General features: G+C 43.0%; 1 protein-coding gene across 2 annotated transcripts; it reads left to right on the top strand.

The window, feature by feature from the left end:
- Positions 1 to 759: 759 nt before the first annotated feature.
- tcf25 (TCF25 ribosome quality control complex subunit) lies at positions 760 to 22,289 on the top strand. 2 transcript variants are annotated; one of them, XR_015928630.1, is made up of 18 exons: positions 760 to 1,093; positions 1,664 to 1,783; positions 3,965 to 4,033; positions 4,548 to 4,675; positions 4,899 to 4,964; positions 5,783 to 5,865; positions 7,270 to 7,400; positions 7,642 to 7,741; positions 9,231 to 9,324; positions 9,712 to 9,804; positions 10,885 to 10,990; positions 11,935 to 12,094; positions 13,605 to 13,692; positions 15,144 to 15,302; positions 16,496 to 16,586; positions 17,063 to 17,142; positions 20,008 to 20,149; positions 20,829 to 21,674. XR_015928630.1 is itself a non-coding variant. In XM_088613545.1 (18 exons), exons 1-18 carry the CDS (start codon positions 848 to 850, stop codon positions 22,102 to 22,104), a joined length of 2,058 nt encoding a protein of 685 aa, XP_088469671.1. In that variant the 5' UTR covers positions 760 to 847; the 3' UTR covers positions 22,105 to 22,289. The 2 variants fall into 2 exon arrangements, 1 of the variants encoding a protein (XP_088469671.1); XM_088613545.1 differs by lacking the exons at positions 20,008 to 20,149; positions 20,829 to 21,674 and adding exons at positions 19,932 to 20,007; positions 21,937 to 22,289.
- The last annotated feature ends 5,378 nt before the right edge of the window (positions 22,290 to 27,667 follow it).

Below are 27,667 nucleotides of genomic sequence, written 5' to 3'. Positions count from 1 at the left end.
GCTCACCACACACCAGCTCTCTGTGGGGAGGAGAGCAGAGTGATGAAGCCAGTTGAGGCCATCATTGGTAAAGGTCAGGGGGAGATTTGGCCAGGATGCCAGGGTAACACCACCCCTACTCTTTATTGAGAAACTCAGTGGGACTTCTAATGACCACAGACAGTCAGGACCTCGGCTTTACATCTAATCCGAAGGACAGTGCCTTTTTACAGTATAGTCTCAACGTCACTATACTGGTGCATTAGGACCAACACAGACTGCAGGGTGAGCGCCCCCTGCTGGACCCATTAACACCTCTTTCAGCAGCAACCTTAGCTTTCCCAGGTGTCCCAGGATGTCTCTCATCCAGGTACTGAACAGGCTCACACCTACTGAGCATCAGTGGGCTGCAAGTAGGAGATATAGCTGCGACTAAGCGTGACAAGTAAATGCATTCATTATTTTTTCACACAACATAAGTGATTGAGAGATTTATCATCATTATCATCATCGTCATCCTTATTATTATTATTATTATTCGTGCTTAATAATATTATTAATGTTTTTGTGTTCTTCATCATCATTAATTGTATTCCATTAGATAAGGTCTCGTGAATGTAAATGTTGGTGTCGACTCTTACTGCGTTTCTTCTAACTGCGCGAAGAAACCAAATAAAACGAAAGATATTCCACATCAGCTGCATTACAGCGAAACGCTGCAAAAACAACAGTTTGTCTCCAAGCGCCCTTCGTATTTCTATGACGTCACTTCCAGGGAACCACTCGCCGGCTTCCGGTGAGACCGCAGCGAGGGTCTGTCTGCAGGTTGTGCAAACTGGGAGCAGCGGAGTCGTGACATCCCGGGGCAATGTCGAGTCGGGCTCTGCGGAGGCTGAAGGGGAAACAGCGGGGCCAGGAGCCCCTGCACCTCGAAGACCTCCTGCTGCACGGTTGGGGCGCGGAGAAGGAGAAGGAGAAGGAGGAGGAGGGCGATGGCGATGACGATGACGATGAAGCCCCTGACCCGTGTGTTTTGGTACCGGCCAAAACGAGCAGCAACCGGAAAGCAAAGAAAAACAAGACGCAAAAAAACATCAGCAACCTCTTTGAGCTGGTGAGGCTGCTCACAGCACGAAACAAAATTAAACTGGGCTTTAACACCAGTCCGTACGGCCGCATCAGTGCTATGAGTTTGTTTAAACGGGACAGCTGTTACCCACATCCCTCAACATAAATATCCGAGCGCAAATAACACCCAAGAAGCTAAACTAACATTCACTAGCGTAAAGGCGTTCTTGTGAAAGGCTCACACCAGGCTCTTTAACCTAGAGATGTCCACACTTGAATAAAACTAAGGCTTAGGAGAACTGTTTCATAAATCGAATGTGCAGAAGAACGTTTTTGTCCCAGTTGGTTCCCTTCTGATCCCTTGTTGAGGGATATTCCCCGTTTGTCTCTCCCATGTTACCCCGGTATCTGGCACACGTCATCCGTCTGTCGTAACGTGACAATAAAAATAACAATGTGGGAAAAGTACAAACGGAGGTGGACTAAGTGCCCTCTCAGCATTGCCCTTTCAGCACGGTTATATTTGCCCAGGGGGTTTCCTGACAGCAGCGGGTTTCTCGGCCTGGTTTGCGGGGTCGTGCCGCTGCAGATGCGCTGTCTGTGCTCCTGTCTGTAGATACATGAGGCGGACAGCGGCCCCGGGGGAGAACTGGGCTCCAGGCTGCAGGAGGAGGCCGGGGAGAAGAGTGACCGCGGAGAAACCGAGACGGGAGGCGAGTCTGTCGAGGCCGACAAGGTGAGCAGTCGGGCTGGGTGCTGCCCTCGACTCGGAGGAGAGACCGGTGTCGCCGAGCTGTGTGGACACCTGTGTTGGTGCTTTTCGTAAATGAAGCCGAACTTGAACCTTGTTTCGTTAATCCTCGTTTAGTGGTTAGTCCGAGCCGAGAGTATAAATGTTTCATTTAATCGAGCTTGTACAAGACTTAATACACGTTAATGTTTTTAAAGATTCAGAAATGAGCGGTGTATTGTACGTGCTTTTAGGTGTGGTGATAACTGAAATAATTTTGATCAATTTAAAGACACCACAATATCTGTTGCACATACAGTGCCTTGCGAAAGTATTCGGCCCCCTTGAACTTTTCAACCTTTTGCCACATTTCAGGCTTCAAACATAAAGATATAAATTTTTTATTTTATGTGAAGAATCACCAACAAGTGGGACACAATTGTGAAGTGGAACGAAATCTATTGGATTTTTGAAACTTTTTTAACAAATAAAAAAATGAAAAGTGGGGCGTGCAAAATTATTCGGCCCCTTTACTTTCAGTGCAGCAAACTCACTCCAGAAGTTCAGCAAGGATCTCTGAATGATCCAATGTTGTCCTAAATGACTGATGGTGATAAATAGAATCCACCTGTGTGTAATCAAGTCTCTGTATAAATGCACCTGCTCTGTGATAGTCTCAAGGTTCTGTTGAAAGCGCAGAGAGCATCATGAAGACCAAGGAACACACCAGGCAGGTCCGTAATACTGTTGTGGAGAAGTTTAAAGCCGGATTTGGATACAAAAAGATTTCCCAAGCTTCAAACATCCCAAGGAGCACTGTGCAAGCGATCATCTTGAAATGGAAGGAGTATCAGACCACTGCAAATCTACCAAGACCTGGCCGTCCCTCTAAACTTTCAGCTCAGACAAGGAGAAGACTGATCAGAGATGCAGCCAAGAGGCCCATGATCACTCTGGATGAACTGCAGAGAACTACAGCTGAGGTGGGAGAGTCTGTCCATAGGACAACAATCAGTCTTACACTGCACAAATCTGGCCTTTATGGAAGAGTGGCAAGAAGAAAGCCATTTCTCAAAGATATCCATAAAAAGTCTCGTCTAAAGTTTGCCACAAGCCACCTGGGAGACACCCCAAACATGTGGAAGAAGGTGCTCTGGTCAGATGAAACCAAAATCGAACTTTTTGGCCACAATGCAAAACGATATGTTTGGCGTAAAAGCAACACAGCTCATCACCCTCAACACACCATCCCCACTGTCAAACATGGTGGTGGCAGCATCATGGTTTGGGCCTGCTTTTCTTCAGCAGGGACAGGGAAGATGGTTAAAATTGAGGGGAAGATGGATGCAGCCAAATACAGGACCATTCTGGATGAAAACCTGTTGGAGTCTGGAAAAGACCTGAAACTGGGACGGAGATTTATCTTCCAACAAAACAAAGATCCCAAACATACAGCAAAATCTACAAAGGAATGGTTCACAAATAAACGTATCCAGGTGTTTGAATGGCCAAGTCAAAGTCCAGACCTGAATCCAATCGAGAATCTGTGGAAAGAGCTGAAAACTGCTGTTCACAAAGGCTCTCCATCCAACCTCACTGAGCTCGAGCTGTTTTGCAAGGAAGAATGGGCAAGAATTTCAGTCTCTCGATGTGCAAAACTGATAGAGACATACCCCAAGCGACTTGCAGCTGTAATCGCAGCAAAAGGTGGCTCTACAAAGTATTAACGCAAGGGGGCCGAATAATTTTGCACGCCCCACTTTTCATTTTTTTATTAGTTAAAAAAGTTTCAAAAATCCAATAGATTTCATTCCACTTCACAATTGTGTCCCACTTGTTGGTGATTCTTCACATAAAATAAAAAATTTATATCTTTATGTTTGAAGCCTGAAATGTGGCAAAAGGTTGAAAAGTTCAAGGGGGCCGAATACTTTCGCAAGGCACTGTAGCAGTTATAATGTAATGTTTTTAAAGGAACCTTGTAAATATTTTAGCTATGGGCTATCTTCTAATGTGTCCTCAGAGCGTTTTGTTGTAAATGGAAAACAAAACCTTCCATGAAAGTAGTTAAGAATTTCAGCTCCTTGGCTGAGTCAATCTGTGTAAGGATTGGTTAAAGGATTTTTGTCTTGGATTTCACCTTTTGTTTCCTTTGAAAAATGAAGTTGATGCCTTTGTTTTGGTCAGTGCAATGGCAGTGAGAAAGCAAGGAAGAGGAAGAAGAAAAAGAAGAAGAGCATGCCAGAGAACAGTCAGGTCAGAATTTCAGCCTCCTCCACACCTTCCAAAATGTTAGCCCTCTCTCTGTCTCTCCGTTTTGATTAAAAATGGGTAATCAGATGCGCTTGCAAATCAGGACAATTAAAGCTACATTACATTAAAAAAAAAAAATTGATATCCTCCGTGAGTTGAGTTTGTAAGTTAAACATTGAAGTCGACAAGCTTGTTGTAGGACCAGTGCCCGGGTGTGGATTAAATCAAAACTCTTGAGCCCTGGACCAATCCTACATTCCTACCCCAAAACCTGATGACCGCATCGCTGCGGAGTCTCTCTCAAACCACAGGCCTCCAGCAGGTCCTGGGGTCGCAGTTTTGCGTTAGTCAGGGCCTTGGTGGGGATAAGTCGAATTGTGCGTCCCATCGGATCGTCCTTAGAGGGCGTGTTTGCTTGGCTGCCTTTTTGGTCTCTCGCTTATGATGGACAAAACGTTAGCTCCTCGTGGGCTGAGGCGGCCACCGAGTCCTGAGCCCAGCCCTGTGTCTCGAGCAGCAGGCGGAGGGGGCGGCCGGCGACATCGACGCTCTCCTGGAGACCATGGAAACCAGCAACGGGCTCTGCTACCAGAGCGAGAGCTCCAGCTGCGCCGCCAGCAGGCCCGTGCTGCACGTGGAGCACAGGTGAGCTCCGCCGGGAGCGCAGCCCGGGCGCCGCGGGGGGGCGGGGGGGCGGGGGCTGTCTCTGAGGGTGGAAGGCCGACGGTCCCCCTCGTCCTCGAACGTGCTCTGCCATGTTTGTGTTGCTGCTGCGACCCGTTTGCTTTGGAACCTGTTTTACACGACTCCCTAGAGAGCTGCCAGTCCTGACTCGTGCCTTTTCTTCTGCTGTCCACCTCACGACTAGAAATCTGAATCCAGAGACGGAGCTGAAGAGATATTTTGGGGCACGGGCCGTTTTAGGGGACCAAAGGTAGGACTGTTTTTATCGTTGCGGGTAACTGATGACTTTAATGTTCCCCTTTAATTAACCGGCTCACACATTTCTCCAGGCGGCATGGTGGCGCGGTGGGCAAGATTGCGGTCTCACAGCGCTAGAGCCCTGGCGTGCTCTCTTCATGGAGATTGCACATTCTCCCCGTGTGCGCTTGGGTTTCCTCTGGGTGCTTCTGCTTTCTCCCACATTTTAAAAATGTACACGGGTGGGTTAACTGGCTTCTGGGAGCCCTGGTGTCTCATCCAGGCTGTACCTTGCCTTGTTCCAGTCACTTGCTGGGACAGGATATGGCTCCCTTGCGACTCTGAATTGGAAGAAGTGATTACAAAATGGATGGATGTTTTCCATTTATGTGCAGCCCCCTGGCCACAGCTGATTTCACTGAGCCCCTGTGTCCTTTGCCAGAGGCCAGCTCCTCAGTTTGCTGACTTGGCCTCAGGGAGCTGAGTGCTAGTTTCTGATTCATCAGCCTCAGACGGGAAGTACAGTTTCTTTCCTGCCCAGTCACTCTGTCTCCCTTGTATGTAAGTGGCTGGTTATAATCATCTAGGTTTAGATAATGGCCATGACTGCTTAATAAAATGAAGGAAGTGGTTCTTTAAGTTACCAGCAATTACCTAAAAGTCCATGTCTTCCTCATTTTGGAGGTATTTTGGAGGACAGCTGCAGTGATCTGGGCTTTCCATTCTTGCACAGACTTAGCAGAATCTGATACACGAAAGAGCTCTTCGTATCCAAGCATCTGCGCTTGTTGTGTGGCGTCTAGTGTTGCTGAGTGTCAATTCCTTGGACAGGCCGAGACAAAGGCAGCGGCATGCCCTTCGCAGCACCTGGATGACTGTCTTCAAAAACACCTGGCCACGCTTCACAAGGCCCGGTGAGTCCCGCCGGAGACGGGGCTTCTGGCTTTAGGAGTGTTTCCTGTTCTATGTCGTACATATGACATTAATTGCCATTAAATGCTAATAGCAAGAAGTCATGGTGTGTTATTGAACAAAACCGACTAAAACACAAGAAATTGAGCTCAACAGGCAGATAAAAGTTATTGCCTAACCATGACCGTTTTAAAGATTAATAGTCTCCTGAATTACAGGCCGTGGAAAACTATTTCCTTTTAGTGTTGTGTGTGTCCCTGGCTGTTTTTTTTCCCCATTTCGTAACTAATCGGTGTGAAGCAGTACCTTGAGAATCCCCTCTGTCATTACAAAGGCAGCCATTCAAGGCACTGCAGACCGTTTCCCTCAGCCCGTCTTTGTAACCGACAATGGTCTAATTCTATGAAGCAATATTACCAGCATGGGCAAAGCCTTATAGAATTCAGAAATGCCATTTTCTCACATAAAGAAATATCTTTAGGGCTGCCTCATGAGAGACCCCATTGAGGAGTTATTTTCCTCCTGAACTGGGTCACAAGATAAAACACTTTGAATCCTTGAACATCATCACAATGTAAACATTATCTTAAGTGTTATGTAGGCTGCCATGCAGTGTTAAAGGCTCAGTAACCAAACCCCAAACATGAAGAGTCCAAGCATGCTGTGGTATTCATCAGACATTAAGGCCTTGCTTCCGTGAAGGGAAACAATTGTATGTAACTTAGTTTGGGGGGAGGTTTGACAAAGATTACAAATAAAAATAACTTTCTAATATAAACATCATAAGGTCTGGTGGACCCATTTAGGGTTATATATTTATACAAGGATGTCATGTTTTAACTTTTATTCAATTATTTATTTTACTTGCTTTTAATACATATATGGGGTCTGTGTTAGTAGCTCATTCAGACCTGGCACAACTGCTGTTGCGTTGCGTGTGCAGTCTGACCCTCTGATCTCCAGATTGCATGCTCAGACTTCACTCTGTACAAAACTTTTCACTTGATGAACCACCAGGGGTATCAGGCCTCTGTTGCACCTGCAAATTTAGTTTCTAAAGTCTTAACCCAGACCACAAATGAAAGGATGTGTCACTGTTTTGTATAAATTGTTTAATGAGATCAGATTCCAGATGTTCATACTGCTGCTAGGTTCTAATGCATATGCAGTTGTCACTTCTGCACATCCTTTCATTCTAACACTAGTCCCTGGATGGTGATCGAGACTGTGTGCGGGCCATAAAATGTCTAAGTACATTTCAGTCATTTCAGACTTCCTGAAAATGATTTAATCCTGTGCATTACAGGAAAATGCACTATATGTGTTTACTTGGGTGTTCTCTGGAACTCATTTATAACCTTTGCGGAAGTGCACTGACTTCTTGCATCTCCTACATTTGTTATTAGGTATTTCCATGAGTCTACTGGAGACAAGAGATGGAGTCCAGTATTACACGTTTGAACACAGCAGGGACTATCAGCAAGTTCAGTTCAAATTCCTGGACGCAGTTGAGTCGATGGATCCAAACAACATTGTGGTAGGTGCTGTTGCACAGGTCCCGTGGTGATTTCCTCAGTATGGCGTTTGCTAAATAGTAAAACAAAAGGCATGAATATAGAAAGAAGTCTTCAAAATAAACATTTTCTCTTTCTGTTTTCCTTTATTGCACAGTAGTTGTCAGCAATTTGTGCTGTTTTCTTAAAAGGCAACTCTTAGATCTCTAGTAATATGTATCCGCAGTGCCCGGTTTCCTTCTGAATGTGCGTGTTGTCTTGCAGCTCCTGCTGCAGATGAACCCCTATCACATTGACTCCTTGCTGCAGCTTTCGGATGTCTGCAGGATTCAGGAGGATCAGGAGATGGCCAGGGACCTGATAGGTGAGGAGAGAATGGTGTGGTGTTGTGCTATGTGTTAGCTAGCAGTACAGTGCCTGGGCACTGTGCAAGCTGAGCAGGTCCAGAACTGGGATAATTCTTCAATACTAACTAGAAGAGCTTAATGTCGATTAAATGTGAAATGTAAAAGTGCAATAAAGTTAAAAATGGATGGAATAAAGATACTGCACCTGGAAAATCTGTTGTTCTCTTGCCGTGGTGCTACAAGCGAGTTGATCTGTTCCTGAAAAATTAATAAAGTTGCCTGTTAAACATGTCTTTAATAATATACCTGCACTGGTGACATGCTGCTTTGAAGAGATCTGTGTGCTGTGTTCTGTATGAAGCCACAGTAATGTGGAGATTCTCCACAGCACAGCATGAAATTTCTGAGAGAGTGAACGTCCCTTACAGGCTCTTGACCAGTATGGTCCTGGCCCTTAGATTTCACTAAGCACTGGCAAAGAAGGATGAAAAAAAGAATATTCCATTATTAGAAGTACACATCCTGTAAAAGAGCTATATAGTATAATTCCCTTAACTGGGGAAGAGCTGCTTTTGTCTCTCGGGACTTGGAAATGGGAACTGATGTTCATTGTACATAGAGTCTGCTGGAGAGCACTACTGAGCAAAGATCATCTATTCAACAGCTTTTAACTCATCGTGACCAGCAACTCCTGAGGGTTAAGGGTTATGTGGGAATATAAAAATTGCACATGAATTAGTGTTCTCCGAAATCCTTTTTGCACACTGAAACCTGTGCACTACTGGTGTACTTGCCCTCCAATGTTTTCTTAAATGTATCATGAAAGGCACTTTTCAGAAATAATATTTTCCCCAGGAAATATTTGTATAGTATATTAGGTTAGTAAAAATGACAGCACATAACGACTGGAATCACAGAAACCTCATAAAATACTGGGAAGTCAGATGCTATTGAACACTTAGTTAACTGTACTTCATAAAAGAATAATGTTTTTTCTGTTCACCAGGGGGTGTTGTACTTATTCCATATCCTGTTATTAATCATGTCAGAATACCAGGATAGCCCTACAGAGATTTCCACATGGGGAAGAAGCCAGACTTGTTCCAGGCTTTTCTGCATTAAGAAAGTAGTCAGATTAAAGTCTCGCATCATCAGCCTCCGTTTAGACTGATGGTAGAGATGTTGTAATGCCAAAGACTGGGTGTTGAAAAGAGCGTATTCGTTTTGCGAGTTTTGCGACCTCTTAGGTCAGAGGAAGAGGGTGGCTTTTCAATGTACATATTCGGTATATTGTACCTTAGTAATACTCAGAAGTGCAGACATTACATGACATCATTATTATGCAAACGAAAGGCCTTATTTCCAAGTTGAGTTAATTATTTTTTCAAAATACTTTCATTTAGTCTATTCTAGATAAAAAGTATAATTAAAATAAAGCAGTGATTTATATCAAAACTTAAAAAAAAATATTTTTTTTTGCTAAGCAATATTTTTTTCTTCTTCCAGAAAGAGCTTTGTACAGCTTCGAATGTGCATTCCACCCCATCTTCAGCCTGACCTCGGGAACATGCAGGCTTGATTATCTGCGGCCAGAGAACAGGTGTGCAATGGAGTCTTGAGTCTGCCTCCGGTCGTTAATCGCTGCTTTCGGTTAGAATCCTGTACCGGTATTTGGGGAGAGCTTCATTCTTTTAAATGTCACTTCTGCAGTGGGAGTTGATGAAGTCATTATGGGACTGGTGTAAGATTCTGCATGCTGAAGTCTGGAACTGCTGCAGCCACATGTTAGGAAAACATTCTAGTTTATTTTTTTAAATGCAGCAAGCAGCATTTCCTCCCTTATTTTCCTGTGTGATTGATGGAGTTTCTTTCAGTCAGACAGCTTTTATTATTAGAGTTTTATCATCTTGGTCAGTGACGGATCTTTGAAGGGGGCTTGAATCCCTGTTTGACGTGGGGTTGAAGTCTTGCTCTCGTTGCCTCCCAGGGCGTTCTACTTGGCCCTGTACAAGCACATGATGTTCCTGGAGAAGAGAGGGTGTCCTCGCACTGCGCTGGAGTTCTGTAAACTCATACTCAGGTGAGCTGTGACTGGAGCGCCATGTTTCTCATTTTCTGTTTTAAAAAAAAATGTAATTTCCTGTTGTAAAGAACTGGAGAAAAACTGTCGGGCATCTCAAAATACCATTTCCCTGACTGTAAGGGCTTTGACTTCAGGGCCTTCATTGTTGTTTTCAGAAACAGTACGGAATCTATGTGGAGTGACTCTGCACTGTTAGCAGTGAACTGGACTGCAGCACTGTTGCACAGTGATATTTTATAATGATATTTGCGTTTTGAAGTTTTGAATATTCCCCTTGTATAATGTAGATGCTTCATTAGAGTAGATGATCAGGTTTGTGATTCCAATTGAAGATTATTTAATTGAAGAGCATCAAAAGTAATTTGTCATTTGTAAGAGCAACACGTACATAGCGTTATCAAAAAATCTATCTATTGTAGTAGATGCACTGACATTATTGAACAAACTGTACACTTGAACTGCTTAGCTGTTGGGACCTGGTGTTTCGAATGCTGTGCAGCTGGCAGTACGAAACCAATCATAAAGGTTTAGCATGATGAAGATGCTGTCAAGGTGTCGTACGTTTGTGAGATTGTGGCCTGTCGTTGCTGGACAGTTTGGCTGTAATGTCTTGCTGTGTGAGAAACTGCAGGCTGCGAATGTGTCACAAGGGCATATTGCTACCTTTCTGTGTTTTTCTTTCTTGATTTCCACTAGGGCTGACATTCAACAGGTTAAATCACCTCATCATGCTTAGTCAAAATCCTCACTAATGAAACCATTAAGTGCTTATGCACCAGTCACAATCACTGGAGAGACCAATTAATCAAAGTGATGCTAAAAGCATTTTATCAGTATCCATTGTCTATATACTTTATTCTTTTAAAACACTTCTGTTTAAGTAAAGTGGTAAGTTTCTTCTGATGCTTAGTCTGTAATGTGCAATTAGAGATCCTAATTGAACTACAGTACATGAATTCTGATGTCAGCAATGATCAGCAAGAGCTGAAATGTCATCATTCAGCTCAGACATGTTAATCAGCAGCTTCATTGGTGTCCTATGCAACTGAGAACTCTTCAACGTTTTTTCCTTCAAAGTCTTGATCCTGATAACGACCCGCTGTGCATGCTGCTTCTGATCGATTTCCTGTCGCTGCGGGCGCGAGAGTATTCCTTCCTCATCAGGCTGTATGATGAGTGGGAGGTAAGGAGGGAGAATAAAGCTGGTCATCTTTGCTTTTGTGTGCAAATCTGAATGCACATCATTAATTGAACTATCACTATAGGTTTAACCACCCATTATAAATCAGTGTTCATTTCTAAGCTCTTTCTGTTGTCTCTGGTATTACAGAAAGGCATTAAAGGACTAAGCATGTAGTAATTTATTTGAATACACCTATATCGTACAGTGTATATATATATGTAGATATGTGCATATCAACACATGAAAGTATGGAGTCTTAGAGATACTCACGTGCTCAACTCCATCTTCATTCCCCTTTTACTACAACCTGTATTTTTATGATGTAGTTCATCCTGCACCTTAAATGCTGCCTGAAATTTTTATTAACTACTATGTAGTAAATATTTGCTTTTCTGTCCTGCCCTGGCTGTTAATTGACAGAACATTCTTATCAATTTGTGATCAAGGAACCCCCCATAACCCCATAATTTAAACTGTTATTGCTGTGCATTATGGTCATTTTTCTATCAGTTGATATGCACAACTTCCAACAAGAATCTAAACAAAAGGTACTGTATACCTTTGCTCCCTGTACTGTTGTACTTTTAAACAGCAGATATGCTGCTGTATAGTAGGTTTGTGAGCCCTGAATACCTCTCGTGCAAGTCACAGTTATGTTTAGGTCTTATATGTCATTTCGAATTGCACACCTTGAAATTGGCATATTTAAGGATGGTGAAAACAGTCCTGAGACATCAGCATTCTTAAAAATGAGAGGCAGCATAAAGGCGTTGTCACGAGTCATTGGTACAGGGCTTTCAGTCTTCTGAAGGGTTGAACTATTTTTCTTCCCTGTCCTCCAAACTGCATTTTCTCAGTTACACTAGAGGATATGACAGAAGTAGTCATATTCTTTAAGTTTTATAAGTTGTTTGTGTGGTGCAACGCTGTTTTTGCTCTTCCAGGTTCATAGGAACTTGTCCCAGCTCCCGAATTTTGCCTGCTCGCTTGCACTCTCCTACTACTTCCTCAGCCTTCAGGATGACGTGAGCCCAGAAGAAAGCACCCGGATGAAACGGAAGTCAGACGAGCTGCTCCAGAGCGCTCTGATCATGTTCCCGAGCGGTGAGTTGCGTGACGAGGAGTGACGCTTCTCTGTGAGTCTTTCCGGGAGGGCGCAGGAGGAGTGCGGATTCTCTGAGGCCATGCGGTTGTTTGCTGTCTTGGAATGCATAAAATAATCTTTAATCTCCGAAAAAAACCGCACAGGATCCCACGAGAGAAAAAGGATGTAATGAATTCCAAATAGAGATGAGAAATGATTTTGAAAAGGCCAACCAGGTTTTGCAAATATATGTACAAAGATCTGTATGGAATACTGCAGTATTCCAGGAGGAGACAGTGTGTGTAGCAGGAAGGGTAGATCTCCAAGGCCCAGTGATGGTATTCTGTCAGTTCTATTTAAGGAAAGCGAGATGTTATTTAGCGTAGGAGACTGGTGCAAAAGAAATTCAAAAGGCAAATTCGGGACTGGGAAATCACTTGACAGGTGATTTTCATGGTAGATAGGTATTGCATGTATATAAAATGAATATGTAAACTGAAGGTATAAAATGGCAAACAGCTTTAAGAGCCTATTTAGAGAGGGACTTAAGTTGAATCACTTCTGCTTTTGAAACATGTGCCTTCTGCTTGTGTAACGTATGTTACTGTCTGTTGTGCCAATAACTCGAGCTCCTCAGCTCCTTCGCCATTTCTGTCTTTGCTGTCTGCATTATAGCATGGACAACACAACACACAACAAAAACAGCATATTCCATCACTATAGTGCAGTTTATGCAGCTTTTATTAATTAAATTATTTTATCTCCATTTTGCTGTCATTTAGTTAATTAAATATAGTGCTCATGCTGTGTACTGAAGAACTGGAGAAGAAAACATCAGTGCACAATCTAACCCCTTCTTCCAGTTCAGGGTTGTGGAGGAGCCAGAGTCTATACCAGCAAGCTTCGGGCGCAAGGGAGGGTACAGAATCACACAGCTCACATGTAGAGCCAGTTTTATCAGAAACCAGTTAACCCACCAGTGGACTAGGGGAAGAAATCGGAGCACCTGGAGGGAAACCCATGTGGTACTCAGGGAGAACATACAAACTCCACACGGACAGCATCCCAGGTCTGGAGTTGAGGCAGGGCTTTGTCCTTCTCTCGTGCAAAGAGCTTCCGCAAACACTGATCCAGTGCCTCCGGCTGCCTGCAGCGCATCTGCGTTGACTGGACTGCAGGCCTTCACCACGACGTCCTGTCCAAGCCTTAATAAGTCTGGTGGGGGGGAGAGGGTCTGTGTCTCTCCTCCAATTCCTTATCCATAGTGACTGAGTGAGCCTGAATCTCGGACTGCCTACGTGCACCTGTCTGTGGAGGGTCTGCCTGGGACAAAGCCGGCTTTCATTTTCTTTAGGGTCCTGGCAGACACGAAGTGGGACGCTGCCAGTAAGGGAGTGTAAAGTGTTGCGTGTTTCGTGATGGGTTTCCACGAGCCCTCGCGTGTTTGATTGCGTGTGCTTGCGAAGGTCCTGCTGTAGAAGCGCCTGCTGCTTGTTCCCGTGACTCACTGCTGGTTCTGTTTGCCCATAGTTCTGATGCCCCTGCTGGACCTGTGCACGGTACAGCCCGACGCTGCGGTGTCCTCACATGAGTTTTTTGGACCGAAATGCCAAATAGGGTAACCAAAACGTCAATATACCAACTACGGTTTTTGTCATTATCATCCTAGTACTAATGGCTTTATGGATACGTAGTACGTAAGTGTTGCAGTGCTGTGTTAAGTATTTTGATTTATTTTCTTTACAAATCATTATGGGTGTAATTGAGATTAAAATAGTCTACATGGAAATTCAGTGTCCATTTCTTTAGACAAAATCCTAACTCATTTAACACCCAAGCTGCGAAAGATAAACATCTTAAACTGCAGGAATTATGTTTGAATTAGATACACATCGTTTAGCAGTGATTTTATGACACTGCTAAAGGATGTTAGGAATATTTGAATAAGCTTCCATGAAAGCTTTCTTGCTTTCCTTGGTTTTAGTATCATCTTTTATTGCAGTGTGTTATAACGTGCTGCTTCAGACAAGTTCACAGTTGTCTCTCTCGCATTCCAACCCCACCGAGCTCTGCATCATCTTAGTCAAGCTCACCAAGAGCTCTGCTAGATAGAAGAACGTTGTAACTAGGTACAGGTACGATCCGAAGCCAAACCAACTTGCTTGGAATTTTTTAGTCCCTAAATTGCCTTAGATAGCATTTCTCAGGCCTGTCCTTGTGGACCACAATGTCTGCTGGATGTTTTTCTGCTTGATTAGACTTTTTTCTGAACTCTTGTTTCAAGGTAAACTGTCTAATAATGTGCAGAACCTCATTATATCTGGTTGAAAACTTCCCAACTTAATGAGGAGTAGCAAGGTGGGAATGACACTGGATCAGACGTGTCCATGATCAGTGTTTCTTTTTTCATTCTGCTTTAATCCATTGGTTGCATTCTAGGCAACACACCTGCATGAGGGCAGCTCACAGATTAGTATGGGGTTGAAACCAATTACAAACCCTATCAGTCTATTGCAATAATAACTTTTTGGGGCACTCCACTCAAAGCGCTTTACAGGTAATGAGGACTCCCCTCCACTACCGATGAGTAGCTCCCACCTGGATGGTGCGACGGCAGCCATAGTGAGCCAGTACACCCCCCCCCCACCAGCTCTCAGTGGGAGGAGAGCAGAGTGATGAAGCCAGTTCAGAGAGTGGGGTTATAAGGAGGCCATGATTGATAAAGGCCAAGGGGGAAATTTGGCCAGGATCCCTTATCTTTTCGAGAAACGCCTTGGTCGGGACCTGGATTAAGAGCCTGAGCAAATCCGTGGTTTTTGCCACAATGATGCTGTTTTCTCCCCCAGATTTTTGTGCATCGGCCCATGTGCTGTACTCTGGCACTGACTGGCAACTGCATCCTAGCTTAGTGCAGGATCCTGACATGTATCCATAATAAAACCGTTGGAACGCTGTTGAGAGTCATAAGCAGCATTCTGGACGAAGGGAGGTTTGCAAACTGGAGTTTCTGCGGCGGGTCCTGATGCGAGCGTTGGGGTCTTGGTCATGCACTCTGTCCCTCCTCCACAGGCAGCCCCCCGCGCTGAATGAGCTGGTGTCGCTGTTCGTGGGCCGGTGCCACTTGCTGTGGAAGGATGGGGGCGTCATGGTGTGGCTGGAGGGGAACGTCAAGGAGGTCTTGCGGAGAGTGGACTCCCAGAAGTCCCTCGCGGAGGACTCCGAGAGCAAGTGAGCTGCTGTGAAACCGCCCGGCTCTCCAGTGGCGACAGGTCTCAGAGACAGGGGCCCTGGGTAGAACTAAAAAATCAGTTTTTGACTGTTAGACAAGGAAAATTAAAAGCATCTGACCATAATTTCCTTCAAACCCAAAGCATAGTACACACACTGTTGGGTTTCCCAGCTCTGCTGAATCTGTGTTAGGCCCCGAACGGTTATATAAAAGAAAATAAAAAAAACTGACTTGCTTCCAGCATCATGAATCCTCAGCCTGACTGGTTTTGTTGCCTGATGAGATAAACTTGTTTAGCAGGCTGTTACTGTAGCTGCACAACTCTTACTATCAGCTGGATCTTGCAGAGCCCCAGTACTTCTCTACAATGAGTGGGGAGCTCTGTTGTAGGTTTTATAAAAATCAGAATTGCTCAGGAGAAGTGGGAAATTCATGCTCCATGGGAAATCCATATAAAGATGGGCTACAAATATTACCGCGGTTTATAGTTTATCCAACTTGGCAGTGGTTTGAAGATGTGAATGAATAGTTTGAAGCTCATGTAGTGCTTTTGTGCTTCTGTGGGTATTTACTGACGGCTTCCTTATTGTTACCATCAAGTCTTAACTGATGTGTTCACCATGACTGAAGATCAAGCTTTCATGTTAAACAGATCCATAGCCAAATGCAAAAGTCGTGGGAGAAGGAGAGGAAGAGTTTCCAGGAAATGTACATTTAAGACGAGGTGCCAGTCAATTCCGTACAATTTGGGAAATATTCAGTATGTCCATGTAAAACGTGTAACAGTGAGTCCGCTTCAGTTGTCTCAGAGCACACGATCTTGGGCCTTAAAGGTTGAAAGCTAACCTTTTGTGAAGACAGTATTTATCACTTAAACATTCAAACATGTAACAGTAACCTATTACAATCCCTAGCTGCACCACAAACTCCTCTGGCAGGACACAAGTAGCAGCTGTGGGTGAAACAGCTACCCTTGGCTGCAAACCTTTTACTTTATGTGCCAAGAGGAATTAGAAGTCTCTTTAGACTGTTTGGCTTCGTAGTGTTGTGAAAAAGTGAAATCTTTGAATACATGTTCCCATGAGGATATCTTTATGTATGTCATGTGTGTTCTGCTGGGGCTCTGTGTCTTGGGAGGGCAGGGAGATGCACTGACAGAGCACTTTGTCTTGTGTTTCCTGATGACTTGCAGGAGAAAGCTGAGGTACCAGAGTGCCCCCCGAAACATCCACCGGCACGTCATCCTGTCTGAGATCAAGGGGGCTGTGGCCACGCTGCCTCTGGTGAGACGGGAGGGTTTGGGCACTCGCTCTGGGCTCTTCAACAGCACGAAGGAATCGGAGAAAATCAGATCGTCCCGATAGGCGTTCTGGGGGTCCTTTCTTGTTGGGGAAGGAGGGGGTCACAACAATCCCAAAAGAAAAGGACTGTATGCATGAAACTAGTCGAAATAGCAGAAGGTCCTGTCATTTGTTTTTTTTTCTGCCGTTTCTGTTTAATGTCACTGTCCCGCATTTTAAAGGAAACCTTCAGAAGTAACAATTTTGAGAGATGTTTCAGTTGAAAAAGAATGGTGATTCGTCTGGTTTCAAGCCCTGTTTGTGTTTTATGTATATGAACAACTTGGGTGGGAAGGGCTGAATGAAGTTTGTCGAAGACTCTTGGAGGTGCACTCAGTCTTCCAACAAAACTGGACCATGTTTATGGGAACAGTGTTTCTTCTTGCGTTCTGATTATTTGCCCATTTGCTGCCTTTTAGGAAGTGACCACTCAGCCAGTGATGGGCTTCGACCCTTTACCTCCGCTGGATTCAATGGCTTCTTACACCAGGCCCGAAAGGTAAAGATTTTAAGGCTCCAAGCCTGTAACTCTGCATACGACATGTGGATCAAGCTGTGTGTTTCTAAGAAGGGATCTGTGTCTGTGCGAGTTGTCTGTTGTCTTCAACACATAAGGGTTAACTCCACACTCAACAGCATAAAAATTAAACTCAGTGTTGAGTGGTGGCTCTGTGGCTCAGGATCTGCGCCTGTGGCTGGAAGGTTGCCAGTTCAAATCCCAGAGCAGGTGAGAGTTTTTCCAAACAAAGGGTGATCTGCGGGGGAAATGTGAAAAGCTAAAATCTGTGAATGAATGGACTAGGTCTGAAAAGAAGTTTTTATTCATTGAGAGGAGGGGAAAGGTGTGATTGAAGTTAAAGGGTAGCATGAGCTTCTGATACCTTCCTACAGTAGAAGTTCTGAATTCCCTGCAAATGGATGCAGACAGATGGGTCAGTAAAATCTTGGCTGAAGGAGATGGAATGGGGATCTTGTCAGCTTTGAGAGGTCCTTCATCAATATTAAGCATATAAAAAGTAAAGCAATAATGTAGACATGCTGTTAGAATGTTTCATTTCATGGTGAATATGTACAACAAGCAGTTTGCCAGATCGAGAATTAAAAACAGTGCATTACTGTGTAAGAGCTGCAGGAGTTTTGTACTTGAGAGTTCGGAGTGTCAAAGTGAAGTGAAAAGGTATTTGGTCACAATATTGTAGTTTTACACTTGGCAGTGATTACCAGCACGTTTTATAACATGCTTTGCAAATTATTCCTCTCATTGTTGATTGCAATGGTATGGAGGTTTAAAAGGTTTTGTTAATAGGTTTTCATGTGGTTTTTCTGAACCTTAATTTTCCTTATTTCTTCACTTATTCAATTGATGTCAAAATACAATACTGACTATCGTCAATCTCATCTGCTTCAGCAATGCAACTGCAGTATAATGGGAGATGTTCATCACTGTTACACCAGGTCATCTGCTAATACATTCTACTAGCAATAATTGCAAGATGTGAATTCTTCCATATACAGACATTATAACTTATCAGTATCTTAATCAGTTACTTGCTAAACCTAAAAAAAGGGATTCTGCTTGGGGTCTCTGGAATATCTCCACACTGTTTGAGCCTGCAAACAAAGGGCCAAACTTTAAATCGCGTTAGGTTTTACATGCTGTACGAGATTTTTTTCATATGTGTTAGGTGTATGGGACTGTGGAACTACAGTTCCAGGTTGGGGAACAAATGTAGTGTCCAGAAATCAGACTTTATATTTGAAAAGAAGCAGTTAAAAACACAGGAACAAAAAGAATCCTGTCTTACTGTACCGAAACTCTCTGAAACATTTGATTTTTTTCGTACTTCACAATCATTTTAAAAATGAATACCCTTTCACAGAACACAGTTGTTGCTGCTGTTGTAGCTTTCAATTTCATATAAACTTCTTTATTGTCACATTTCACTTTCACATAGGATGGCAGTCACGCAAACACATACTGTGGATTGTCCAGTGCGTATGTGACACATGCAGATGTGTTGTGTTTTTAGGCCTCTGCGTCATTGTGTTGAACGTTAAGAAACAATTATGAATGAAGATGAAGTGTTTAAAGAATCCATCAGATTCCTCAGATGTGAGGTCAGCTCTGGCGCAGTGTATCTGATTGGATTTTGTAACGATTGCTTACATAAGTATAAACTAGGGGCTCTTTCATCTCACTGTCGTCAGTGGAAAAAAAAATATATTTTGGTCCTATTTTGCCTACAAGGTATATTGAATTAAATGATCAATTATCTCATTTGCTTTGCTAGGAAAGGAAAGGGCATCTTTTTTTCAGGAAGTTTATTTTGCTGTTTGAGGTTTGCATAATCTGTTTGCTCTGTGAGTGTGTGAAAAGCTGATGTCACTAGTCAGAGTTGCCCCTGCAAGGTTTATATCCTCTGATCATTGTTTGTCATGGTGTTAAATGTACTTTTCTTTGCAGAAGCAAGCTGATAGCTCTTTCCTGACCAATGTGGTTGTAGTCGTTTTACTATTTACTTTAAAAAATAAAAGTATTGTGTATTAATGGGGCTTCTGGCACTAGGCTGAAGCTATTACTTTGGTCTTGTGATAACTATTTAAAAATCAAACTGATTTTGATGTAGAAGGCCATTTGTTGCCCAGCTGAGAGCAGCTGTGACAAGCAGTGATATGGCTGTTTTTTCTTTTAATTTATCTGAGCTTCCTTCATATCTAAGTAATGCCCTAAGCACCATAGAGCTGACAGTTTCTACAAGAAAAGTTTTGTTGTTGGGAAGAAACTTGCTTCTTGCGCTTGAGCTTAGATCCAGATTTGTCTGAGCCTGCAATCAAGAACAGGAAAATCATGTAAATTTGACCTCCTCACTGGTGTTTCTTATCCTCTTGTGGAGTGTGTAAATTACGGAAGAGAGCTGAGCCACAGACGTTATTTAATTTATCATCATCCGTGGTCAATAGGCAGGACAATAACCTATACCAATGACAGGTATGATGCGGATGCCAGTCTATCACAGGGCACACAAGTGCACAGACACGGTTTAGAGACGTCAAGTCAACCCAGCCAGCAAGTGCTAGGAATGTGGAATTAACTAGAGAGCATGCCGAAAACCCACACAGTCACAGGGTAACCATGCAAATGCTGGACAGAAGGAGCTAGAATTCAAAATCGATCCCAGAACCCAAGGGCTTTGAGGCAGCAGCACTAACCATGAAACTACTGTGCATGTAAGCATGCTGTTTTTTTCAAAAGAAATCTGATGTTCGTTTCCTCTTCGTCCTCCCTAGAGTCGATCGAGGAGCGTCCAGCGAGAGCACGTTGTCACTGTTTTTCCGTTCTCTCTTGCCAAACTTCAACCTGCAGGTGAGTGGAGCTTCCATTCCTGACAGGCGCCTGGGGCAGAGGGCAGCCCAGCTGATGAGAGGCACTCATGTGTTTTTAGTGGAGGACAAGGTACAGCATGATGGCTGTGTTCCTCTTGTCCTCAGCCTTGCTGTGGCATCAGGTCAGTGACAGTCGAATACTCAAGTGAGGCCACCAACAGCAATGAGGACCATGCTCACATCTGACCTGCCACTAGAGGGTGTTAGGGCTTCTATTGATTACGTACAGGTTCACATGTGGCGCATTAATTGATTAATGAGATAATTGGTGAAGGGCTGAGAGCCACATTCCCACATGGAGGTGGTTTGGTGGGAATTGTCCCTTTTCAGAAAGCACATGAATGGCATGTGGGGCAGTTGTTTGCGCCTTGCAGCACTGTGGTTCAGTTCCTGGGGGTCTACTTGTGTGGAGTTTGTTTGTTCTCCCCACATTTACTGTTTATGGGTTCCCTCCAGGTGCTCTGGTTTCTTCCCACAGTCCAAAGAGACAGTGATGAGCGTGTACATATTTGTGTCGGTCTTCCCTGTGGTCCTGAACTGGAAGAGAGTTGAGAAAATGGATGGGTAGAAAGCAAATAATAACCTCTCTGTGTTAGCTTGTGCACTGATCTAACTGTTATGAATTTAACTGGAAGAGTACTTTCACGTGAGACTTACTGGATTTTGTATAGGAACAAGCAATAGGTTTATTCCATGCTGAAAAAAAAGAAGAAATAAAACACAACGTTTCGGCCGAAACGTTGTGTTTTCTTTCTTCTTTTTTAACAGCATGGAATAAACCTATTGCTTGTTCCTTTGCAGCCTACGCATGCTGACGCAGCTGCCCACCTGAACTCTTACTGGATCTTGTTAGACCTGGGGGAATAGCTCAATGTCCAGCTTTAAACTAAGAACATGCTTCTGTTGCCACTGCAGGTACACTGTTGTGTGCAGGCTAGGTTGGTAATAAAGGGGAACATTTTCCTTATCTCTGAGACGTTCGCCTTGAGATCCATAAGCAGATGAGAGCCTTCTATTTAAAATTAAATGAAAAATACTGTTATCTCAAAATTGCATTCATTTATTAACAGTATGCAATGTGACTGCAGTTACAAAGCAATCTCAGTGTCTGCGGTTTTGGACTTGAATGTTTCCCAGATAAATTACACAATGTGTTCGTGTTATACAACATATTTTGATCCACAGTAGAAATGCAGAGAAAGAATATGCATTTAATGACATAGAATATCATTATTTAGAATTTTCCATAGCTTTCAGGGGATGAAGTGTTACTTTTACATCAGTGTGATTGATTCTGATATGAATAATATTTAAGAAGGGTGTTCTAGTAGTAAATAAAAATGTTCTTTTGCAAAATGCAAAGGACTGATTTTAGAATACTTGGAGAGAATTCAAGTAATAATGATCATTTCCTTATACATACATAGAGCTTTTCTGGACCCTCCACTAAAAGTGAAAAATAAAATCATTTGAAAAAGCAGTTGCACACTTATTGTTTTAGAATTTCTACCTGTTTGACCTTAACAATATCAATATAAACAATATGGGACTACTAGGCTTTTATTTTGGTTTGGCACCTTGGGCAGAATTGAAATTGGTTTTGTTAGTCCTGAAAGTGAAGAAGAGATGTAAATGTGCCTCTTTTTTTTCCTGGAGAAAAATAATACAGTAAGGTCCTTTTAAACCTTTATCGTACCAGACATTCAGAAACGTTAAGGCACAAGATTATATTTCTTGTTGAGAAGCCTGTGTATAAAGGCTTGAAAACTGCAAAATGAGTGTTGGAGAATGCCTGGGCACCAGCCCAGCTCAGCTCTCTCCACCACAGAGAAAGCTCCTGTGTTCGATTGCCGGGGCAGCTCGGCTGGTGCTCAGGCCTCTGTGACTTGACGAAAGCTGTTGGTCGTAGGGCGCTGCCAGAGCCGAGGATGACCTGGAAGTGGCCCGCGCTGGGCGAGAACTGAACCAGGAAGTGAACCGGCTGATGGTGGCCATGAGGGACATGCTGGCCAATATCCAGTTTCAGGAGCCTCCCAGGGAGGACCACCCTGATCGGGATGAGGAGGAGTGGGAGTGAGACTTTGGGGTTCGCCTGGAGGGGAGGAAGAGCGAGAGAGAAGAGGATTGCTGAGCAGCAGAAAGCAGGGTGATGACTTTGGACAACAGTGGCAACAACATCGCATTCAAAAACTGTCTTTTCAGTTTGATCATATCTCTCTGCACTATTCCTTAATTAAAACCGTGTGATCTGTCTGTAGCAAACCTGGAGTTCTTTTTCTTCAAAATGCATTGTTGTGGCCGTATGGGAAAGGCAATAAGTAGCTCCCATATTTATTGGGAGTAAGTATGTGTAAGTAGAGAGCGGTCCATGAGCTTCTGAAGAGAGTGGTGGTTTATGAAATGTGTACAGCAGTAACGGCCTTCTTTTATAAGATAATTTTGTAAACTAAAATGTTTTAACAAATAAAGCGTGTGCCTGATATATTTTTAAAAATGAACAGCTGAAGTTTACCACCTATGAAAATGATTAAACAAAACAGAAATCCACAATATTAACTAGGAAGGTCTGCTGTTTGCTGTGTTTGACGCTTGGGATAATTGCTTTTAAAAGCTCTATAGAGCTTATTAATATAATTGTAAAGGGATAGAGTTAAAATTTAAAGTTCTAGATTTACCAAGGCACAGTTATTGTTGTACATGAAGAGCTTTAATTAATGAAACCCTCGTCCTGCTTTTAGTAATACATAGCTCAATTCTAAAGTTAATTACTGGAACACAGCGAGCAGATGGTTTGTTAAATTTGAATTATGAAATCACAGCTTTGTTAATGTTATACCATGGCTGAAAAATATGCTGTTTGACAAGGTTATACTCATTTCACAGAACACCAGGATTGCATTGGCTTCATTTGCCTTTACATCAATTAATAAACATACTGAGAAGGGATCAGAACCATTATCTAAATTTAATTTTGAATAAAGAAATTAAGCTTTATTGGAGTTGTGATGTATGGATTTATGTTTAAATACATAATCTTGTTGAAAATACCAACAGAGTGAAGAAATATGGCTTGTGCTATAGTCACACCTTCCTTTACTACTTTCAATTGTGAAGACGTGATGTGTTCATAATGAAAACCTTAGTTTTAAGATTTCATGCCTACCCTTTGGCTATGTAAAGAACATAAGAGATTAGTTTCAACTATGACAGATTGGAAAAGCGTTCTGAAAGTAAAAGAAACTCATCAGAATAAGTTTCTTCTCCAGTTGGTCATGTGAAAGATCACACTATTTCAAATTGTGTGTTGAACTTTTTATGAAGCTGTGATTTTAAATTCACATGCTCGTAATTTTTCCTTTGATACTTTGATACTCGCTGTTAATTCAGTGAACAGAGCACTGAAGAGAGATGCTCCAAAGCAGTTCAGAGGAAATGTGTGTTTTCTGATGTGGATTTGTACAGTATAGTCACTTTGTTAGCTGCCAAGCTCCATTTTTCTGCTGGTCTGTAAGAATAAGCATGTCTGTGCCCAGTTGGTATATAAGTGGGAGACATTAAAGAAAAACTGCTGGAAATGGTGTTGGTTAGCCAGCAGGTGGCTATTTTTTCCAGCCTGTCAATTTCAAGGCTCAGGAATGAGACACTGAAGCACTGGCCTGTCCACACTGGTGGACATGGTATTTTTGTGTATCAGCAGGTGAATTCACTCTGGTATCTAAAGCAGGTTATGAAATCTGCACAGGAACATTGTGAAACATTTCTTAATTTTTGTGTTTGCCGGATCTCACACATTCATCATCTTCATCCTGTGAAGGTGAAAGTTCTCGGATAAATATTTTGCGACTCTGGCACAAGGGCAGCCCAGGCAAGTGTGGTCTGAACAGGGACAAGGAGTCCTAAATGCTGTGATTCTAAAGTAAACATGTTTTTTGTTTTTTTACACCCAGATGAAGGGACACCCTTAATGTGTCCTTGCTTCTGGCAAATAGTGATCAGCCAAGAGATTCTTCACGTTTTCCTCTAAAAGTTCCCCTGTTAGCACACACAAGACATTTGTCTGATCTACTCCAGAAATAAAGAATTGGAGCACATGGTTCCAAGATTTAAAAGGAAATCACATGGTCTTTAATGATGTCTAAGCAAGAATGGGGGCACTTAGAACAAATAAGCTCTAACAGACATGTTCACTAATTGAGGGGAAAAAAATACAGTTTTTTCAATTAATTCCTCAATAGCAGAATTTGAGTTTTTTAGCTTTCTAAGAATGGAGCACAGCGGCCTGGACTAGAACCTTGCCAAAGTAAACCAAAAATGTATTTCATGTGTTGTAGGGACACATTTTGAAAACAGCAGCTGGATTCGAGGAATCCACTGTACAAAATCCATGCAGTAGTGGGATAAATGTGTGTAAAACTGGAGAACAAATGTAAGTGCTTTAAAGCGATCAACAGGACACAGTCTTCTGCTGCTCCCTGTCATATCTCCCAATAAAAGAAAGCTCTTTTCTTTGTGATCTGTGGGAAGGAATTCGGAGGCAGAGGATATCAAAGGAAACAGCCACGAACCCTCAGGTAATATGTCTGAATTTATTGAAGTGAGTCAATACAGTAGGTCCTGAAAATGAGAAACCATAGCAAAAGAAGGCAATGCTGCAGAAGACGTTACTGCCCAATGGAAGAGGCCATGGAGAAGGACCCCTCTGTGAAAGGAGGTCTCACAAGCTCAGCAAAGCTGGGTCAGGTCGGTACCTCCAAGGAAAACCAGCTCGTTGCTGTAAGTGTTGGCGTTGGACCAGTATGTGGAGCTCTTCCCTCCTAAGTGGTGTCCCAGTGTGGTGACCAGAGACTCTAGTGTAAGAGGAGCCTTCTGTGGGAAGAGAGGTGCATCGGATCCTGACTCCTGAACAGGTCCTTGAGGATCCCAGGACACTTCATGAAAGAACAGGGGCGTTAACCCTGTGATGTTCAGGCTAGAGTTCATACTGGGCTTGTACAATCTGGCCTTCCTAAGTGTTCCTCTTAATCCAACAGGTGAGGCAATTTCTCACTTCCCTACCTGATCTGTTGTGGAGTGTGACTGCTGGTGTGCAAGAGATCGCAGATGGATGAAGTGAGTCCCTTCTATCTGCAAGCCCTCTGGGATTCATCTGGGTGAAAAGAACTAATGTAAGTCATTAATAATGTAAGTCATTAATAATTGGCAGCCTGATTGTATCTGGTCTGCCTTGCCTTTCTTATCCAAGTTTTTACACATGAAGGTCCTATGAAACTAGTTCTGGTTAAGGACGACGTTACAGCTTTTTTCATCTGCCTCTTTCTTTTACTGTTAAGGATTTGTCTGCTGGTCCTCTTAAAATCCTCTTTTAATTACTGAAATTGTATGCAGTCAACACAGGTTCAGCTTCCCTCATCTTCAAGCAGTTTTTAAAATAAAATACACGTATTGGTAATAAAACGATTTTCACTTTTTTTTTCTGTTAGAAGTTAATATTTTTACAAGTGCAGTGAAACTTGTATATTTCAATATATATCTGCGCCCTGACTAAAGCAGTTGGAGAGAGGGACCCTCAGTACTTCGGTAGAGTTTGGTGATCTAAGCGCTGAGGAGACAGCACTTTGTAAGCTACTGTTTGCAGAACACACATTCTTTCAAAAGCGCATGACAAGTGTATGGAACAGCTGGTATGAAAAAAATAAATGCAGTCCTTGTCCTTGTTCCATAAGTTACCTGGAGCTGTGTCATGAGTACCATTCATGAGCCCCAGAGCCCTGCCGGTCTGAGAAAGGCAGGCTTTGATATTATTGATGTTTTCCCTGCCGCCCCCCTGTGAAGGACTGATGTCCTGTACTGGGATGGCGTGACCACTTCCAGGAGAAGTGGCTTTCTGATGGTGGATAGAAGGATGTTAGCCATGTTGAGAAGCTACTGTCCTGCTTCTGATATTTGTCCTGGGGGTCATGTAGCTCAGCTCCACATCCAAGCACTACAGCTATTGCACATAGAAGTGGTGTAATACGTGTAACAGACCCCAGCCCCAACCAGAGGAGTCTCAAGGGTCTGCACACACAAATGCTCACGGAGCCCACAAGGTGTAAACTCCAGGAGGGGCTGTTATATACATTTTTTGGATTTTGCAAACAAATAGCATCCAGAAACCATCCAAGCACCCTGTGAGGCACTGAGAGATGACTTTGGAAGAAAGCCTTCTGTTAATGAGACAGAAGCAGGGTAAGGGGAGGATTATTGCCGCCCGGGGGAGAAGCAGATAGGATAGGCTCTGGAACTGGCCACTCCCCCAGACTAATGGGAAGGTGTTCAAGTGCGGCCAGGTGGAAAGGAGTCTGTGTCTACTGGGCATCAGCTTGGGAGAAAGGAGAGCAAGAGCTCCAGAGTGAGTTGTCAACATAGCTTTTGGCTGTGGGTGTATCACAAGTGCTGGGCAGGCAAGATGGCTTGGATACTCTTTTTCCAGACTCGCAGGGATGAAGTGTACTGCCAAGGAACAGGTCTGACCACCTGAACCTGTATGATGAGTAAGTAGTGATTATAGAGGGAAACCCTGATAGAAGACCTTAAAAGGAAGAGTGTGCAGACTTCCCTAAGAGTGGACTGACAAAATGGCTAAGACTCATGAGGACCTCCACTCCTGAGACTGAGTGACAGACAGCTTAAGACATGAAACGTTAAGGTGACACTCTGGCTGGGCTGTGATGTTATATGCCACTAGCCTCATGCACACCTTTTACATACCAGACAACAAGCCTAATTAACACCAATAGCTTGGGAATTTTAGTGGTACATATTAAACAGCTGTTTTTTTGTCTCATTCCTGATTAATAATGTTTACTACACCCATGATCTCTTTTTGTATTTTTCAAATAAGACAGGATGAGAGCATAGTTGTAGCATTTGAATTCAGTCCTCTTATTCTAAGGCTGTCAAAACGTTAACAGAAATTATTTTTTATACAGTTTTAATTTTTTGACCATCGGTGTGAACGTAAATAAAATATAAAGGGTTTATGGTTTATGATGATGAGCTTGAGCCCCTTCTGCACCTCAGGCTGCTAGAAGCCTGAAAATGCAATATTCCTCAAAAGCAAAGTCCCTATCAACAATCTGTAACTATAAAAGTCCTGGAGGACCTCTTGTCAAATTAGTGAATAGGGCTCATAATGACCTCCTAAGTGCAAAACAGTGTAATCTGCTCTCTAATCTTGGAGACAGGAAAGCTTAACCATCATATGATTCACTTTCTGCCTTCCATTTCACCCAATCTTTGTTCTGCTTCACTGAAAATAGTTACAAAGAGCTGTGAAATCATTCTTATCTGAATGATAAGACTGAATATATTGGCAGGAACAATTACAAATCTTTTTGAGATTTTCCTAAATACATTTTAAATATAGATTTATAGCAGGCCTGTGGGACAGGCAGAGAGAAAGGTGATAGGTGTATTTTTTTCCTCTGTGTACAAGATGCATTGCAAACCAATAAATAACCCTAATTTTGTATTTACTCCTAGTGCTCCGTAAAAAAACCCAAAAAGCTAATCTAGTTGAAAATGATAAAAGACATTTCTTTTCAAAGGAAGTTGTGACTGAGGATTTGAAAGTTTGAAATTTGTAAATCTCAGGAGAT

The sequence above is a fragment of the Lepisosteus platostomus genome, chromosome 20 (genome assembly GCF_059453375.1).
Source record: "Lepisosteus platostomus isolate fLepPlt1 chromosome 20, fLepPlt1.hap1, whole genome shotgun sequence".
Taxonomy (NCBI): domain Eukaryota; kingdom Metazoa; phylum Chordata; class Actinopteri; order Semionotiformes; family Lepisosteidae; genus Lepisosteus; species Lepisosteus platostomus.
Note: the sequence above shows the minus strand (reverse complement) of the source record. Positions and strands in the feature narration are given on the sequence as shown.

Excerpts from the sequence above, each read along its gene's own strand:
- tcf25 (XM_088613545.1), top strand. The coding sequence starts at position 848 with ATGTCGAGTCGGGCTCTGCGGAGGCTGAAGGGGAAACAGCGGGGCCAG. Across the intron at positions 1,094-1,663 it reads TCAGCAACCTCTTTGAGCTG|ATACATGAGGCGGACAGCGG; the intron begins GTGAGGCTGCTC and ends TCCTGTCTGTAG. Across the intron at positions 10,991-11,934 it reads GGCTGTATGATGAGTGGGAG|GTTCATAGGAACTTGTCCCA; the intron begins GTAAGGAGGGAG and ends TTGCTCTTCCAG.